The sequence below is a fragment of the Lichenostomus cassidix genome, chromosome 6 (assembly GCF_008360975.1).
Source record: "Lichenostomus cassidix isolate B80296 chromosome 6, HeHo_3.0, whole genome shotgun sequence".
Classification (NCBI taxonomy): Eukaryota; Metazoa; Chordata; class Aves; order Passeriformes; family Meliphagidae; genus Lichenostomus; species Lichenostomus cassidix.
This window is the reverse complement of record NC_139487.1, coordinates 18,188,447-18,206,330: the sequence shown is the minus strand read 5'-3', so window position 1 is coordinate 18,206,330 and position 17,884 is coordinate 18,188,447. Positions and strand designations below refer to the sequence as shown.

Below are 17,884 nucleotides of genomic sequence, written 5' to 3'. Positions count from 1 at the left end.
ACTGAGCTCTGTGTTGGGAAGATAGCTGGACCTTTGGGCTTAATGGGTGGGGTGTTGAAAATACTTCATTTTGGTATCCCCTTTTATCTGTTGGAAGTATGAGGGACTAATTACTATAAATTACAATAGATTTGCTGCATTTATTTCTCTGGAATGTCAAGTTCTGTTGGAAAGATTACGCGAGTTTTTTTTTATTTTTTCAAAGGGGTCTGTTAATAAAGACAAACTCGTTCAAGGTACTGTAGAGGGTAGAAGAGAACATCTTTTAAGCTCTGCATCAAGTATTCCTGCAACTATATTATTTTATGTCTGGAGCTCAGGTGAAATTTCAAGACATACTACTTTATCATGTGCTCAGTTAACTTAGCAGATTCTTTCTCTGATGTAGTAGTTTTGAAGTGGCGTGCTTAGCAGAAAAAGCTGCTTCTCTACTAGGTTAATAATGTTACAAGTTGCAGATTTGGCAGAGCCCTTCCTGCTGAGCAGATATTTCTCCTACTCTAAGGATATTTTTTCTGTATTGACCTTAATTGATTCAATCTGGCTTTTGAGTAAGAGTTGCAGTTGAACATAATAAGTGCTGATATGCAAGAAAGGAGTAGTTCAAACTTTTTAGAATGTTTAAAAGAATGTCTCCTTAAAAACAGTGAAGCAGATGACTTTTTGAGAACCTTCACCATCACTTTGAAAATCCTGGGTTTGAAATAGAAATAGCATTTCTGTGCTCACCGTGTTACCTGGCAGGACTGCAGAGGGACACAAGGAGGCGCCATGCCAGCAGGGAAAACCACAGATCCAACAGGAAGGGCACAGTGCGAACCAAGTCTTGTTCTTGTTGAAAAAGTTGCTTTTCTTTATAGTAAATACAGTGCCGTTTTAAAACTACAAGGATGAAAACTTCCAGGGACTCTGAAGTGAAATCCTTCTCGTTATGAATTGTCAGCAAGTGTTTATTGTTTTCAGGTAGGAGTGGTAAAAATAGTGAGTTCCTTCCCAAACTCTTGAGTATTCCACCTCCCAGAGGCAAAAATGAGAGGAGGGGTTTGTCCCACAAGTGACTTTTTATTGAGAGGAAATTTTGGAGGCCAGCTTTCTGGCTGGCTGGAGGATTGTGTGACAGTGGCATCCCAGTTAGGCCCAGAGCTGACAGCTGATGTTCCCATTTGTGTCTCTGAGTAACTATTGCCCTCCCTGCCTGAGGGACCTCTGTGTCCCTGATAGAATCCAAATCATGTCAAGGATGGCAGGTCCTTGGAGAGTAGCAGCGTGGAAGAGACATAGGTGTGTGTGTGTGTGAACAGCATTGTATTAGGAAATGTATAGTCAGTCCAAAAGCAAAGCCACGACTTGGTTACTGCTCAGGTTTCACCTGGAGAGTCCCTGAGAAATTGCAGAGGTGGTACAGAGGTACAGAAGGAGATTAAAGCTCACTGTTCTCTTTTGCGGCATTTTCTTGTGGGAAGTAAGTGTAAGAAAGTAGTGGGTTCTTGAAGGGAGGAGCAGGAAGAAAACAGAAAAGGGAGGGCTGATGGATGAGAGTCACGGGACAAAGTGTGTCATCAAAGTGGTCTATGCAACCACTCTGGAGCTGAAGCAGTTGATGGCTTGGGCTGCAACTGCAAACCAGAAGGTGAAAATCAGCCTAACAAGTAGAGTGCTTTTGGCAGAAGCAGAAGAGTTCAGTTCCAGAGGAGAATTCTTTTTTCCCAGCATGTTAAGACAGTTCTGCCCAGCTGCTCTAACAGGTTATTCTGAAGTCATCCAACTTTCAGAGCAGTACTTTGTGGAGAGATCCACAGTCTTCAGAATCAGGACACATGGCTTTAGCCCTTCTCTAATCCCAAAGCCCACTTCATACCATGGTGGAGTGTCTGGGTCCTTAAGCTCTTTTCTTGCTGATCTTTTCAGCATGGAGGTAGGTATCTGGAACAAGGAAGCTGCTGCCTCATTTGTTTTTGGCAATTTTAGTCATGGGACAGCTAAAGAGGAAGTACAGAGTGCTTTCTTTTTATCTGGTGAGAGGACTTCTTTCTGTGATAGTTGTGGCTTTTTGCCTTAGCAATGCCATGCTACCAATTCACGGTATGTATAGCTTATTAATCTTTGAAAGCAAACAAGTTCTGCCTGTTTCACATAAACAGTTAATGCCATTGTGGTAATATTACAGTTGCTGTCTTTTCCCACAGAGCACAGATTTTGCTCTTTGTCCTCACTGTCATCAATATATATTGTACATTGGTGGGAGTGTGATCAAGACAGGAAATGTCAGTCATGGATCTGTACATGTATGTTTGGCATTTCATGTAAACTCCATTTATGATTTTTTTCCTGATTGTAACATTGCTCTAGCGATCTTTATGTACTTCATAAAATAATGGAAAGATGCAAGCTGGCATTCAGGTCGAAAATGGTAGTGGGAGGATCCTGGTATTTAATTTGTTCCTTTTTTCCCCCCACACTGAACAGCTCTGTAACCACAACTGGGGTTGTGACAGGTCCCATAGGGTCAGTGCAGCTTTATCCTACATGGAGAATGGAAGTTTTTAGGTCATTAGCCAGCCCATTCTTCAAGCCATAGTACATTTCATATAAGTGAAATGAAACAGATGTGCACAAGACTTGAAAGAGATTTTGAAGTATAAGCTTTGTGGACACAGGTTTTTCACTAAAAGATGTTGTGGAATCTCAGAAAAACAATTCATTATATTACTTCTTTATGTTGCAGTATAAACTGTATTTTCTGAAACCTTCATTATACTCACACCAAAGGTGACCCATCTGCCCAGTCATTGATAAACTCCATCCCCACCACAGTAGACAATAACATATTGGAGCAGGAATACAGTATATGATCATCATTTAACACAAAACAACTCAGTGTTTTATGCTTGCCTTTACACAAAAAACCTGAAGGTACAGAGGAGAGAGGTACATCAAGCAGAGTCTAAAAACCCTGAAGTACAAGCATCTATTCCTGCTCTGCTGAGAGGATCAGGTGATATGGACAGCAGCAGCTGGGATCTCAGAGAAGTAGTCCAGACAGCCTGGCATGTCAGGAGCCAGACAGGAACCAGAGCTGGGCGAGGTAGATGAGCCTGTGTAATTTTGCACAGGGAGCTGTGTCCTTCCCTATGCAATTGCCTACTCTGTTAAGAGCTGGCTGTGTTGATTAAAAAACACCATACAATTTTCTTTTCTAAGCACTCGTCTCTCCATAAAGAGAGAAGGTTCAGTCTCAACAGGTTGGGGAATGATTGTCATTCAGCCAGAGCATGCATGAGTTTGGGAGCTGGCAAGTGTCTTCACTTGGCTAACGAGGAACAAAGGAGACCTCATAGTGTGATGGCATTCTTCCCAGACTGCTGGCTACTGGAACAATGTCAATGTCTTTGCGATCTATAACAGGTTTCAAAGTAAAGTTCTGCAGGATGGATGTTAAAAATATGAATATCTCCATCCGGGCCAGACCTTCTCCTGCACAGACGCGTTTTCCTACAAGCCAAAAAAAAAAATTTTAGTCACTGCTCCATGAAAGTTCAGACACGTCAGAATGCACAGGCAGCTCTGCAGTATTTTGGGGAAGCAAGTGAATTAAACTAGGAATTAAGGGTCTAGAACAATAAGAGTGCTTGGTGTGTGAAGGCAGTTTGAAGGCTCTGGTTGTTCATGTTGTGCTGCTGACTGATGGTCAGTTTGAGAGACACAAATGGCATGGCTGAGTCCCACTTCATGCACTTCTTGTAGAGGGCATTGGAGGAGCTTTCGTTTTTGTTAAAAAGGAAGTCAACTGCAACTCTAGTGCAGGGGTTAGAACTGCCCAGAAGTGACTCTAGCAGATGTCACCTGACATCACTGTACAGACCATGACAATGGAGCCATGAAACCTTCAGAGAGATTGCAGGAGAGGATAGTCTAGGATCTGAAATAGGAGTTCTTACCTGTAGAAAATGGCATGAAGTGGTCACTCTTTTTAAAGGTACCATTTGCATTCAAGAAATGTCCTGGGTCAAATTTTTCTGGATTTGGAAATTCCTTGCTATCATGTAGGACAGCACTCAGCATAGGGAATATCATAGTGTCCTGAATTTACAACAAAGAAGGGTACAGTGGAGATACGTTAAAGCAAAGAGGCACTAAGAAGTTCCTAGAGCTAAATAGAAGGGTAGTCAAAGTTTAACCAGTTTTAAATGAACATTTAATGCATGAAAATATATGCCATTGGTATGGCAAATATGTTTTTAATGAATTTTAATGGTGAGTCTGTTTAGAGTATTTAATATTACTTCCAAGTAAATTACAGCTTACTTTTTAATACTCTGTGTGAAGAGGAAGACAGAGCTTTCTATTTTTTTATATGAATGTATTTTCTTCTTTTTTTCCTAATAAAAGGGGTTGTACTCAATAACTTCCAGAATCCCCTTCCAAAAACAATTATTTCAATTCAGTATCACATTTCAGTGCTTTTGAAAATTAAATAAAATACCGAGAACAGAACACATCGTTGTTTAGAAGAGATTGAGGACCTTTCTCAGGAACAGACCTTGGGGATAAAATAGCCTCTGAAGTTGGTGTCTCTGACCACAGCACGTGGGACATTAAGAGGAAGGAAATCAATGTATCTCTGGATTTCATGGATCACAGCATCTGTATAGGGCATCTGGCTCCGATCCGACATTCGGGGGCTTCGGTCTCGGCCAATCACAGAGTCAATCTCCTTCTGCATTTTCTCTGTTGGGAAATAAGTAAGTGTTAAATGAACAAGCACCCCATCTGTCTGCCTAAACATCTCCCCATGTTTACAATAAAATTTGCTTTTAGCACACCAGGAATACATGAATATGGTTAGTACTAACATCTCCTTCCTGTGAATAAAACTAAGACTAATACACATTTCCACACTGCAAAGACATATTCCTTAGTCAGGGGACTATTGCCACATGTGGCAGTGAGAGGAATTTTCCCAACTCATCCCATGACCTATTAAAAAGTGTTAAACTTTATTTTCATTACCTACTATCTCTGGGTATTTATGGAGAATCAGAATTGCAAATCTCAGTGTGAGGCTCGTGGTCCCTGTTCCTGCGAGGAACAAGTCGAGTGTGGTTCTGCTCAATGTCTCAACGGTGAATTTTGAGTCAGCATTCCCTTTCTCCTGCAGGAAGATGTGGCAGAAGGTTTTGAATGACAAAGCCAAAGTGTTTGTTTGTACAAGCAAGTCCTGTACCCATACTATAGGTTTATAAACACATCTAATGTCCTTTCAAAAATAGGACAGTAAGTATGAACCTTTTTTTAGTATTGAAAGAGCATTGAATTACATTAACCAGATTGGTCTTCCACTTTCCTTACTTTGGCTCATGCTGTTAATTCTGTTTAAAAACCCTCAATTATAAAATGGAGAAGATAAAATGAAGTCAACTGTGTCAAGAAGAGCAAGTTCCCTTCTGTATTTGTAAAGACCCAATGCCCTGCCACAAGTAAAAAGAAAAGATGTGATTTAAGCAGTGATTTCCTTATAATCCAGTAGATCTGTACTGTTACAGTACCTGTTCCATTTTGTTAAGAAAAGCATCAATAAAATCTCGAGGACAAGTGGGATCCAGGGTTTTCTGGTGTTCCATTACGATATCTGTTGTAAATTTATTAACTTTCTCAAAATTTTCTATAATTTGTTGATGAGGTCCAGGTAAATAGTCCATGAGAGTTGGGAAGAAATTATATAGCTGTGAAAATAATGTGACAGAAAAGCATATTCTGAATAATGTGGATACAATAAAATATTCCCTGGATTGTAACCAGAAAAGTGGGGCAATTAAACTGCTTTGGAACAGTAGGTCTTTATTACTCAGGATTTTATTGCCATTTACTTTATGGTTTCATTACATTCAGGGATAGATGGCATTTTAGCAACTTTTGCAATGAAAGCCTTTGGACATACAGTGGCAATTCCATAAGGTAAGAAAATCAGCAGGAATTTGTTTAACTGCCTACTTCATTTTGCCTACTTCATTTTGCTTCACTTTTGAAATTTAGGAAAATCCACTGCAATTAAAAACTAGTAACATGAAAAAATATCCATTAATAAATAATAGCTAACAAATGTGTTACATAAAACCACACACACCTGTGTTTGGATAGAGGTCTGGAGCTTCTCGTTTTCCTCTATCCAGTTAATTAAAGCTAGAAATCTCTTGTCCTCATAGTCAAAGCGATCCCCAAAGACGATGGAGCAGATGATGTTGGAAACAGCATGGACTAGGAAATTGCCAGGGTTGAAGGGTCGCTCTGCAACAACCACCAGAAAAAAAGGTATCTTGCTTTCAGTATTTCATGCATCATCCCCTCCTGTGACACTACAAGGTAGTTTCACATCAAGTGTAGGTCCAGAATTTTGCGGTTCTTTGAAAGGATGGTGAAGGGCTTATCCAATGCATTCTTGTCTACTTGGAGTGAACTAATTTCACTCTTATAATGGTTTAAGCATCTCTTTTGTTCTGTTCTCAGCAGAACACTGGTGAGTACCTTAGTTCCTCTTCAGCTGGTACATGGCCTGTTTCCTTTTTAGACAGTTTATTAGAAATAGCGTAAAGATTCCCATGAAACCATGAGGACTTTGCCTGAACCATGTCTTTAGGTTATTGTACTATCCTTATCCCCAAATAGCTGCAAATGAGTTCTCTGGTCACACCCTTCTTCAAGATCTGTTTACACAGAGCTGCAGGGGACAAGGTGAAGAAGCATGTGTTACTTGGTTGTCCAAGAGTGTCCAGCACTGTTTCCATAGCTGAATTCCATCAAACCCTTGGCTCTGTGGCAAAGCTATTCTTTTTGCCACTTGCTGTCTTGTTCTTCAAGCAGAACAGGTTAAGGGGCACTTTCCAAGCCTCTCTCCTATGTTTGTCCTCCATACTGTCATAGTGCCTTTGACTGACCCTCTGCCAGCACTAATAACTTTGCCTAGAGAAGCAGGGAACAGAAACAGCAGCCATATGCCCACTCCTTGGGTCATTGATTTTGTGAAGCAGCCCTACTCCCCTCATTGTCTCCTTGCAGATATGCACAGTGTCTCAGCAGGCACAAAGTCCTTATCCTACCATGTGTGTTCTTGATCCTCTCCACCAGAAAGTGAGCTTCCTCCTGGATTCGCTCCTCAATGCCCTTTTTCCCCATCCCAAAATCTCGCAGGGTGGTGAGCGCAAATCGTCGCAGCTGCTTCCATGTCTCCCCATTGCTGGTCACAATGCCTGACACAGGAAGGAAAACAGACCTTCATGATGAAACAGATTTTTTCCCTTCAGTGAGAACTACTCAGTAAGTACTCAGCACGCAAAGATACCTCTCTGTGGAGTTACACTGCAATCGCTACATGCCCAAAAATGTAACTTCTCTGCAATTCTGAAGGTGACTAATCTGATCCATCTGTCACAGCACTTTGAATAAAACTGACTTTATTCCCAGGATATGAAAAACCATGTTAGGAAGTAAGTAAGAAGGTAATGCTGGTACTGAATTGGTCTCGGGCACAAGCACAAGGCCTTTACTCTGACATGACAACTACTCAAATATTCTGCCATACACTTTGGCTGAGCATATAATTATCGACAATATACATAATACCATGGAATATGTGCTATAAATGCCATACCAGGGGCTGACCTGGTGAATAATCTCATGACCTAATCTGGAGAATGGCCCTTACTGGGTCAGCCCATATTATTTTATCTTTTTTTGCTGTGGACTTTACTTTTGCTGGTTCCTTAGCTGTGTGGATATTTAGAGTACTTTCAGAAATGGGAGAATGTACATAAGACCATAGAGGCACATTTAATGTACAAAATTTTAGCCAGAGCTCAAAGCATGCTGAAATTAAAAAAGCATAATATGAAGCCATCCTTGGACCTCAAACAGTTCTCTAGGGGGCCAGTTTATATCATGAGTTGTGTTTTGGTCTTGAATTGCTAATTTGTCAGCTTAAAAGTAGAAAATTAAATCTACAATTCCCTCCTCCAGTGCTCTCTCAGCTATGTTCCTGAAGCACTGAAAGCTTCTGTTTTGTATGCTGGCATTACCAAGGACATACCTGTGCCTTGGAAGAGTTTTTTAAGTAATGGTAGAGTGCCTCTTCCACTGAAGTCATCTCCTTGATCAACCAGAGCTTCTTTTACAACATCATAGCCATACAGCACCACAGCCTTCTGTGGGCCCAAACGTACCGTGAAGACAGGACCATACTTCTCACTGAGCTGTAGGAAAGAAGAACACAAAGAACAACATGACTGAAGGATAATCATGTGAAATTTGTAGCAAAGAGGTCTGAGAGGTGATATGCCATTGTCCCAGCACTGCTGAGACATGACATTGATTAACAACAGTGCAGAGATCTTTCAGCTATGACAAGGGAAGAGGGAATTGTAAAGAAACAGGGAATATGAGTGGAAGTGGCGATTATCCAGTTCAAACCTAAGAAAACAGCCCTTCATAGGGCTAGAAAACATTCGTGAATGCCTTTCTGCAGGGCATATTGGATAACAGTTTACATGAGCTCTAAAAGCAATTATATACAGGAATGGAAGAAAATGCCTGAAGAGTTTTTGAGCACAAACAGCAAATCTGTGTTTCAGACAGGGGTATTTTTGCCATCAAAAATGGCATAAGTCAGGGGATGGAATGGGCAGCATAATTCAACTCCAAAAATTATTTGCTTCAATTTCTTTTCTTGCTACTTCCACTCCCATTAGATCCTACATATATGCTAGGGAGCAGAGGCAGCAATAAAGAGCAGGGTTCTCCCCCCAAAAATAGCCAGGCTGTGTTGCCAGCATGGTGAGGAGTTGGGCACAGGAGGATTACATTGCAACAGCATCAGTGCCTTGATTGCAAATCCATTGCAAATTTTACTATGGTAGTACAGTTGTGAGGTCAGCACAGGACTTATTGTTAGTATGATCATTCCAAATATATAGAGTGGCTTGCAATATATTGCCTTGTATATATACGTACACTTGTAATATATAGACTTAGAAACATAAATTAGAGATTATCAATATATAGACTTCAGAAGGATGCACATCTGGAAAATCTTTTGTTTCTGTTTGAGTCTAACATTTAGTCAATGCAAATTAAGCTGAGACCAGCGGGACTGGACTTTGCTTTATATGCAGTGAAGACACCACAGGAAAGAAGGAGACAGTGCCTTACCTTCTTCAAGCTTTCAGGTATATTCCGTGGGTTCACCTGGAGCAGGTTTCCAATAATGGGGAGTGCAATGGGACCAGGAGGCTCCTTCCCTTTTTGAGATCCGCTTCTCCATGTGGCAAAGAGAAGGCATGAGATGCAGACCAGCAAGAAAATAGTGGTCATTCCCAGGGGCTCCATGGTGGGCTGAGGAAGAGAAGCCAAGTGTCAGAAAAGCCCAATGTTGGACCTGCAAATCCATGCTTATTTATATGCTGTGGTACCAGAGCATGTGGTTGGAATTAGCCAATAGTGCCTTTCTATTCCTGCTGAGATATGAGTTTACTTATTAATCTGCTCATGAGAAGAATGAATGTTACTGACATTTACTTTGTGAGTTGTGTAATTGTCCTAAAGCAATGGTAATTCAGACCCAGCGAAGCCACACTAGGGAAACAAATAAACAATGGATGACGACGTGTTGAGAGAGTCATCTCTTAGCGTCATCCTGAATGAGAATCTGCAAAAGAAGATTGGTTATCTTTGTTTATCTCTGATCTATGAAACTGGTGCTCAAAGGCAATACAGTGGATAATGCTGGCAAGAAAAGTGATGTGGGTCAAACAGTTATAGAATATTCTGAGTTGGCAGGGACCCACAAGGATCATCTAGTCCAACTTGTAAGTGAATGGCCCCTACAAGGATCAAACCCACAACATTGGCATTATTAGCACCACTCTCTAATCAAGTGAGCTAATCTCAGTATGAGTTCTCTGCAGCAAAATCTCTCTGGACAGTTCTGTTTATAACAGATTCCTTTTCTTTTATTCTCCCTCCTCCCCCTCCCACCTTTCCCTCTGTGTCTGAGAAGCTTTATGTTTGACAGCCCCAGATCCCTAGCAGGGGAGAGAAGTCCTCTATTCTATGCTTTCTGGGTAGGTCTTGCCCCACAGCAGAGCCCTCGCCCATCACCACGTAGGCTCTGGTCACACTCTGACCACACTCCTGCTCTTTTCTTCAGACAGCTGGGTCTCTGCAAAGCACCTGCTGTTAATGGATGAGCATTGAATGGATGTCAGTATCCTCTGGCAGTGCCTGTTTCTCTTCACACACTACAAAGGGAGCTCATCCGTATTTTCAGACAATTAATGTCAGATGAGGGATGTCACACCCAAACAACCACACCAGGGACCATTTCCATCAGAAAACCAGGCTCTGCCACCTGCCAAGACTCAGCCCATCCCATTCAATCATTTGAGACACATAGCCAAAATGATACTGACCCTTTAGCTGCTGTGATGCTGGTTGGATGTGTTGAAGTGCATATAATCTTATATATCTGTCATGGGTTTGAGACAGGACCCTGCCAGGAGGACGCACAAAAAAGGGCAAACAGGCTTCAAGCTTAAAGTTGCAAAAGGTGTTTAATTACCTAACAGAGTTGGAGGATAAATGCAGGCAAAAATAAACTTTTCATACAGTTTTGGTTCACTCCCCCCTCCCTCTTACAAACCTACAGTATTCACCCCCTTTCCTCCTTTACAGTCCACAAGCTGGGTGGTGGGGGGGGGGGGGCAGGGTGTGGGGTCTCTTTTCAGTCCACAGAGCAGATTCTCAAATTTATTCATCACTACAATTCTTCTACTACAAATACTCTTTATCTCTACTTGTTTCTCTCTCTCTCTCTCTCCAGACAGTTTTCTGCTCTCACCCCCACCCTCTTAAGAAGCAGTCTCTGCACTCATCCCCCCCTTCCCTCTTTCCAAACCAGCAACACAGACAGGGGGCAGGTTGAGGGGTCCTCTGGTCAGTCCAATCAGGAAAAGAGGTTCTCTACTTAGCCAGGGGTCCTTCCCACGAGAGACAGTCCTCTGAGAACTTCTTTGGCGTGGGTCCAATCTCATGAGCAACATCCCGCCCGAAATTCTGCTGCAACATGAGTCTTTTTGTCCATAGGGTGCTGTGCAGACTCTCCGAAGCGGAGGCCAGGCTGCTTCCATGCCAGGAGCAAGGCCTTTCTCTCCCAGTCAAGGCCTTTTGCAGTTTTAACTCTTAAATGAGACTCCCATTGGTTCACAGTCTTTTCCAGGCATCCACCTGCCCTTCTGGCGTGGGCTGTGGGTGGATTTCTGCATCCTTATGGACTCCATGGGCTGCAGGAGAAACTTCTTGCTCCCCCCATAGCTTCCACCACGGCTAGCAGAAAGTTTCAGCTCCGGTGCCGGAAGCACTGGAGCACCTCTTTGTCCCCCCTTCTTCACTGACCTTGGCAATCTCCATGCTGTTCTCCCTCACATATTTTCACCTCCACCTGCTCCTCCTCCAACTACAAAGAAGTGAAAGAAGTGCGCGCCTGCTTTGTTTTGAATTTTTCTTAAACATGTTTTCACAGAGGCATAACTAGCACCTCCAATTGGCCCAAACTTGGCCGATAGCATGTCCATCACCTTCAGAGCCATCAGAGATTGGCTCTGCTGGACTTGATGTAAAAACTTCCAGAACTTGCACTCAGGACACACAGGAGCCATCTTTGTGCCACACCCCACCCCTCAGACACCTCCCCAGGCCTACAACAGCTTCTGAGGGGTCCAAATTTCTCCTAGATGTTAAAAACACTTCACTGATGTTTTGGGCCAATCAAAACCACCACAATATCTTATATATTCTTATCTATATTCTGTATATAAGAATATATGTGTATCTAAATCTCTTTTTTGTCTCCCTGGTAATGGTAACGCACCATGAAAGTAATTTGTCATCCTGCATGATCTCGATTCCTTAAAGCTGGTAAAAATAAGAGGCAGGCACAGCTGTAAAGGAAAAAAAAGGGCATTACCTTGGTTTTAACAGTAAGAACCCAGCTGCACCCTCATCAAAGGTGGAAAACATGCTGAGGAGCACACACCGTGTAGAACATGTATACCATTTTACGGACCTCACAAATTAGCATATCTACCTACAATCCCCCAGTAAGAAACTTAACAAATGAAGTAAGTGTCCCTCTATTCTAATTACCACTCCCCCCACCAAGTGAGACTACAGCCTAGTTTACAAAAACATGTTCCAGAGAGGAGGCTCCATACAAGGTTGGAGCCTCTAGTTTGAGATAGTAGGGATGTTTTGTCTTCTCCTCACAGAGAACCCTCAAACCAAGCTAAATATCAGACTACAAGGGTTATAAACATGTAGGGCTAAGGTACAAGGAGTGTTTGTGAAGGGTACAAGGAAAGGGTATAAAAATGTATAAAAAGGGTATAAAAAGAAAAGGCAAAAAACCATCAGGCATCATTTCCCCCCTTTTTAGAGACTAACAAGACTTGACCTTGTCTAGTCTCTACACGACACTAACCACAGCACCAGTTTACACAACCGGCTATAGCAAAAATAATAACTAGAATTACAACTATAATAAATGTTTCCTTTACCCAGGCCCAGTCTGGTAACCATGAAGTGAGGGCGTGGAAGATATGGTCAAATTTCAAGGTGTAATTTCTGGAACCCATTTCATACAGAATTTGAGTCCTCTTCCAAATTCCCTCCAAACCTTTCTTAATTCTTCAGTGGCCAGTTACCACATCCATCTAGAGGTGGTAATTGGGTACAGATCCAGCAATTGCTCATATTAAGAGCTCTGGATACATTTTGGATCACAGTGTTGTGCAACTTTTGGCTGAGCCTTGAGTCACGGTTACCAATTGGGTAAACAACAGACATGTAAAGAACAATTTAAATCACATCATCTTGATTTGTGTCAGTCTGTTTTTTTGATGGTCTCAGGGGCAGAAGCTTTCTTTGTTCTGGAGTAGTGGATCCATGGTCTTTTCCCAGCAACCTTTTTCAGCAGTGAGGGTGGTCAGCAAAACTTGGTATGGTCCCTTCCACTTAGCTTGGAAGGGGTCACTGTCCCACCACTTAATGTAGACCCAGTTCCCAGGCTGAAATGAGTGAGCAGGGGTGCCCAATCCTATAGGTTTGGACAGCAAGCCAAATCTCTGGAGCTTCTGCAAAGTGGAGCTTAAAGCCTTTAAGTATTTCTGTAAATTAATTTTACCCGTCATGTGAATTTTTGCCTGGATGTGTGGAACCTGATATGGTTTGCCATATAGGCTTTCATAGGGACTTATATTGTCCCTCTGCCTTGGTTGTATGCAGACCCTCAGTAAGGCTATAGGCAAGGCCTGAATCCATGTCATAGATGTTTCTTGGCAGATTTTACTAATCTGGGCCTTGAGGATTCCATGCATACGTTCAACTTTGCCACTTGCTTGGGGCCTGTATGGTGTGTGCAAGTCCCAAGTAAGTCCCAGAATCCTGCTAACTTCCCCAATTACCTTTGCAACAAAATGTGGTCCCCTATCTGACAACATCCTCAAAGGAACCCCAAACCTTGGAATTATATGGTTGAGCACGGCTTTCACTACTTCCTTTGCCACATTGGTGCGACAGGGATAAGCTTCAGGCCATCCACTGAACGTATCAACCAATACCAATACATATTTGTATCCTTCCTCACATGGCATTTCAGCAAAATCTATTTGCCAGTAATCTCCCAGGAAATGCCCTGACTTGGTTACTCCTAACATTACCTTGCTTGTATCAGGATAGTTTTTGCAACAGGTTTTACACTTGCTTGTTATAGACTGTACAATATTAGTCATCCCTCTCCCGATCACTACTTTCTTCAGATGTTTTAAAAGGTTTTCTGTTCCCCAATAGGTACTCTCATGCTCCCTCTGTGCTATTTCTCGAAGGAGTGGGGGTGGGACTACAACCTGGCCTATCAGGGTAACAGCCCACCCACCTTCATTAATCTCAGCCTTAAGAAACCTAATTAATTTGTGGTCTCTCTGGTCATATTTTGGAGTAAACCCTGTCAGATCTACTTCTTTCTGTGGTACTATTGCAAGTATGCCTTTTTCTGCTATTTCTCTTGCCATTTCGTCAGCAAAGCTATTCCCCACTTCAGGGGTTGTGTTTTCCTTTTGATGACTTCTGCAATGCATGACAGCTACTTCTGTAAGCTTCCAGATGCTCTGCAGGAGTGCAAAGATTTGTTTTGCATGCTTAATGCCATTACCTTGAGCAGTCAGCAGGCCACATTCTTCCCAAATAGCTCTGTGAGCATGAACAACACTGAAGGCATATTTAGAATCAGTCCATATGTTTACTTTCTCTTCCTCACTCAGTTCTAGAGCTCTGGTCAGTGCGATCAGTTCCCAGTCTGGCTTCTTCAGAGGCACCTCCTTCAGGTCTGGTCTGCGGGAATAGGTCTCTTCTATTGTTTGTGAACAGTCATGCTCAGGCATGTTACCAAGTAATGTGGATGACAAAAACATTGCAGGGTTTACAACAGATGTTGTTTTCAGGGTAACATTGTCCTGTTCCAACAACACAGGTTGGTATTTAAGCATTCTGCTAGGGGATAACAAGTGTGCCCCCTTTTGCTCCAGCACAGAGATCACAGGGTGGGGTACATACACGACAATGTGCTGCCCAAAGGTGAATTTACAAGCCTCCCGTATTAGTATGACAGTTGCTGCTACAGCTTTTAGACACCCAGTCCACCCTTGGCTAACGTTGTCTAGCTGTTTTGAAAAATAGGCCACAGTTCTTTGCTGGCCCTCAAGGTGCTGTGCCAGTACCTCTAGAGCAACATTCTGCTGCTAGTATGTAAAAAGTCCAAAGGGCTTAGTTAGTTCTGGCAGCCCCAGAGCCAGAGCAGACATTAAGGAATGTTTTAGCTGTTTAAAGGCAGCACTTGCTTTCTCTGTTCAGTTGATGGTTTCCTTCTCAGCTGCCTTAAGGGCTTCACATAAAGGTTTTTCTGGTTTTCCCCAGTCCTCTAGTCCTTTGACAGCTGATGTCCAAATATATTTGGGCTATTCTTGAACTCTTGGGGTAGCTTTGTCCAGGTGACTTGAGTCTTTCTTCTTGTCTTGGGATTTTCCCACTCAAAAGCAAAGTGTTCTTGACTATGTTTGTGGATTGGAATAGAGAAAAAGGCATCCTTAAGATCTAAAACTGTGAACCACTCTAGTTCATTTGTCAGTGTGGTCAGAAAGGTATAGGGGTTTGGCACAAGTGAATGTATGTCCTCTGTGATTTTTTAAAATTGTCCTTAAATCCTGTGCCAATCTGTAACTCTTACTATCAGCCTTCTTTACTGGCAGGATGGGTGTGTTGTATTTAGACTCACATTCTGCTAACAACCCAAATTTAAGAAATTTTTCAATTACAGGTGCTGGTTCCCTACAACTGTCTAATTTCAGAGGGTACTGTTTCTGCCTTACCAGTGTTGCCCCTGCTTTGAGTGCAATACTCATGGTTTCAGCTCCACTGGATCTCCCATGAAAATCATTGGCCCATACTATTGAGATGACAGCATCCTCAACTTCCTTAGAAACTTCTTCACAACACTCTTGTATGAGTATAGTAGCTGCTTCAACAAATTTATATTCAGGAGTTATAACTTTCACTCCTTCTTTGGAAAATTGAATTTCCACTTCCAATATTTCTAATAAATCTCTGCCCAATGATGGCTTTGGATAATTTGGCATATGTAGAAATTGGTGAGTGACCCAGTGTTTTTCCAGTTTAAATCTTAAAGACTGAAAGAAAGGCCTTGTTTCACTTATCCCTGTGGCACTGGTCACATTTACAATGTCTTGACTCAGTTTCCCCATAAAAGTATTTAACACAGACCACTGCTGTAGTTCTCCAAGGAAGAATTTCTATTTTTCATGTAAATTACTCTTTGATTTCCAACAGCCTGCGTCAAAGGTGCTTCTAGGAGAGTCTCTTTCTTTCCTCGTTTATCTCTCTTAGATCTGGTGTGTTCAGCTACCGGACTAGTAGCCCCTATGGCTTCCTGGGTTACTTATCTCCTCTTCTTCCTGGTAAGCCTGCTGGCTGCTGTGGCTGTAGCCTTGGCCCCGGTCGCCTCCTCCTCGGAGCTAACTGCATTGGATTGCTCTGGTTTGCTTTCAATTGGGGTTACTTTTCTTTCAGCCCTGTCACTGACCGCGCGGTGAAGCGGGCGGTGCCCTCGGCTCCCCCCTTCCCCAGCCGGGGAGGGGCCGGGTACAGCGGCAGATGTACTTCCTCCCCCGCCTGGACCTGCCTCCGCTCCTCCCCTGCCTCTACCCTCAGGGTGGCTGCTGGGTCATGACCGGCCTGCCATCTATTTCTCCGCTGCCTCTGCCCTCAGGGTGGCCGGTGGGTCATGACCGGCCCGGCCCTGTTCCTCCCCTGCCTCCGCCCTCAGGGTGGTCGGTGGGTGGTGACGGGCCCGGCCCTGTTCCTGCTCTGTCTCCGCCCTCAGGGTGGCTGGTGGGTGGTAAGCGGCCCGTTCCTGTTCCTCTCACGCCTCCGCCCGCTGGGTGGCCCGGGGAGGTGGCAGCAGAGGGGGCGGTGGCTGCTCAGCCCCTATTCCCAGCCCCACCGTGGCAGTGCGGAGAGGAGCTGGCAGTGGCCACCTATCTCCCATCCCCAGCACCGGCCCGGAGCAGGGAGGGGGGCTACCGACAGCAGGAGCAGCAGCGGAGGAGGGGCCAGGCTCCCCCCACCTCCACCGGTCCGGCTGGCCCCTGGAGCGACAAGGGGTGTGATATTCTTTCTCGCAAGGCAGGCAGTTTTTTTTCATTTGTTTGTATGTCTCCTCCCAATTCAGGAATCTAGCAAACAATTCTGCATACCTGAACTCATCAAACCTGCCCTGGGCCCGAAGTTCTACTAGCAATTCTGTGATTCATTGGTTGTCCAAACTACTTAGATACATTCATTTCCCTCCCCCACTCAGTTTCAACACAGGCTGCACCCATAACGACAGCCTGGTGCGTTCCTCTTGTGTTCAGAGGGGTTCGTTTCCCCATTAGGTCGTGCCAGTTTTTTAAGATCAGACCCAGCAGGGAATCCTCCAGGATTTTTGGGTTAGCAGAAGACGCAGGACCCATGTTTTGCTTATAAACGGAAAAGATACAGCCAGAAAGAAAGTTCTTAGCCTAGAGTCTGGCGCGAGAAATGAACCCGCGATTCCCACACCACAGCAGAGTAAGGAAAGCAAAGCTTACAAGAGCACGCGCGCGCAGCTTAAAACTTCAGCAGGCCTCAAACCACCAGTCCTCAGATAGTTGAAGTCATGCCCCTAACCTCTGAGCCACGGCTCTCCCTGAGCCACTGACGAGTTCCTGTGAGTAAAAATAGCGAGAGACGTCCCCCTCTCACAGCCACCTGCAGGAGCGGAGTGGCTTGTCAACCACCCACCCCCTTTTATGGCCCCCCTTGGCCACACTTCCGCCCTACCCCTGGTGATCTCCCCTAAATGCTAGCAAGCAATAAAACCATAAAACCATTCCTGTTTGATTTCACCTCTCCTCCTGTTTTTCTGTGGTAGGTTTTTCGGAAACACCCTGGTTTTTGCAATCCTGGATCGTTGCTTCCTTCCCGTAGTGCCGGCAAGGGCGGGGTGCAGTGGGGTGTTTCTCGATTCAGAATTTGATCTTGGGGTTCCCTTTTCTTCTACCTGGCTCGCCAAGAATTGATGCCTTAAAAGCTGGTAAAAATAAGAGGCAGACACAGCAGTATAGGAAGAAAAGGGTATTATCTTGGTTTTAATATGATCCCAGGTGCCCCCTCATCAAAGGTGGAAAACCCACCGAGGAGCACACTCCCTCACAGCAGCCAGTGTGGTGCCATGGTTTGGATTTGTGAC

At 43.7% G+C, this 17,884-nt stretch overlaps 2 protein-coding genes across 3 annotated transcripts in view; one reads left to right on the top strand and one right to left on the bottom strand.

Annotated features, from left to right (window-relative positions):
• Positions 1-17,884, top strand: part of PKD2L1 (polycystin 2 like 1, transient receptor potential cation channel) — a 311,230-nt gene that overhangs the window by 46,130 nt on the left and 247,216 nt on the right. The gene's annotated exons all lie outside the window — the stretch shown is intronic.
• LOC146435392 (cytochrome P450 2H1-like) lies at positions 2,698-9,436 on the bottom strand. 2 transcript variants are annotated; one of them, XM_085065368.1, is made up of 9 exons: positions 9,199-9,436; positions 8,081-8,243; positions 7,095-7,244; positions 6,125-6,285; positions 5,547-5,723; positions 5,011-5,152; positions 4,541-4,728; positions 3,939-4,080; positions 2,698-3,492 (listed from the first exon to the last, which is right to left on the bottom strand). In XM_085065368.1, the coding sequence occupies exons 1-9, from the start codon at positions 9,373-9,375 to the stop codon at positions 3,311-3,313; spliced, it is 1,482 nt and encodes a 493-aa protein (XP_084921494.1). In that variant the 5' UTR covers positions 9,376-9,436; the 3' UTR covers positions 2,698-3,310. The 2 variants fall into 2 exon arrangements, with proteins under 2 accessions (XP_084921494.1, XP_084921493.1); XM_085065367.1 differs by having other exon boundaries at positions 6,125-6,290; positions 7,097-7,244.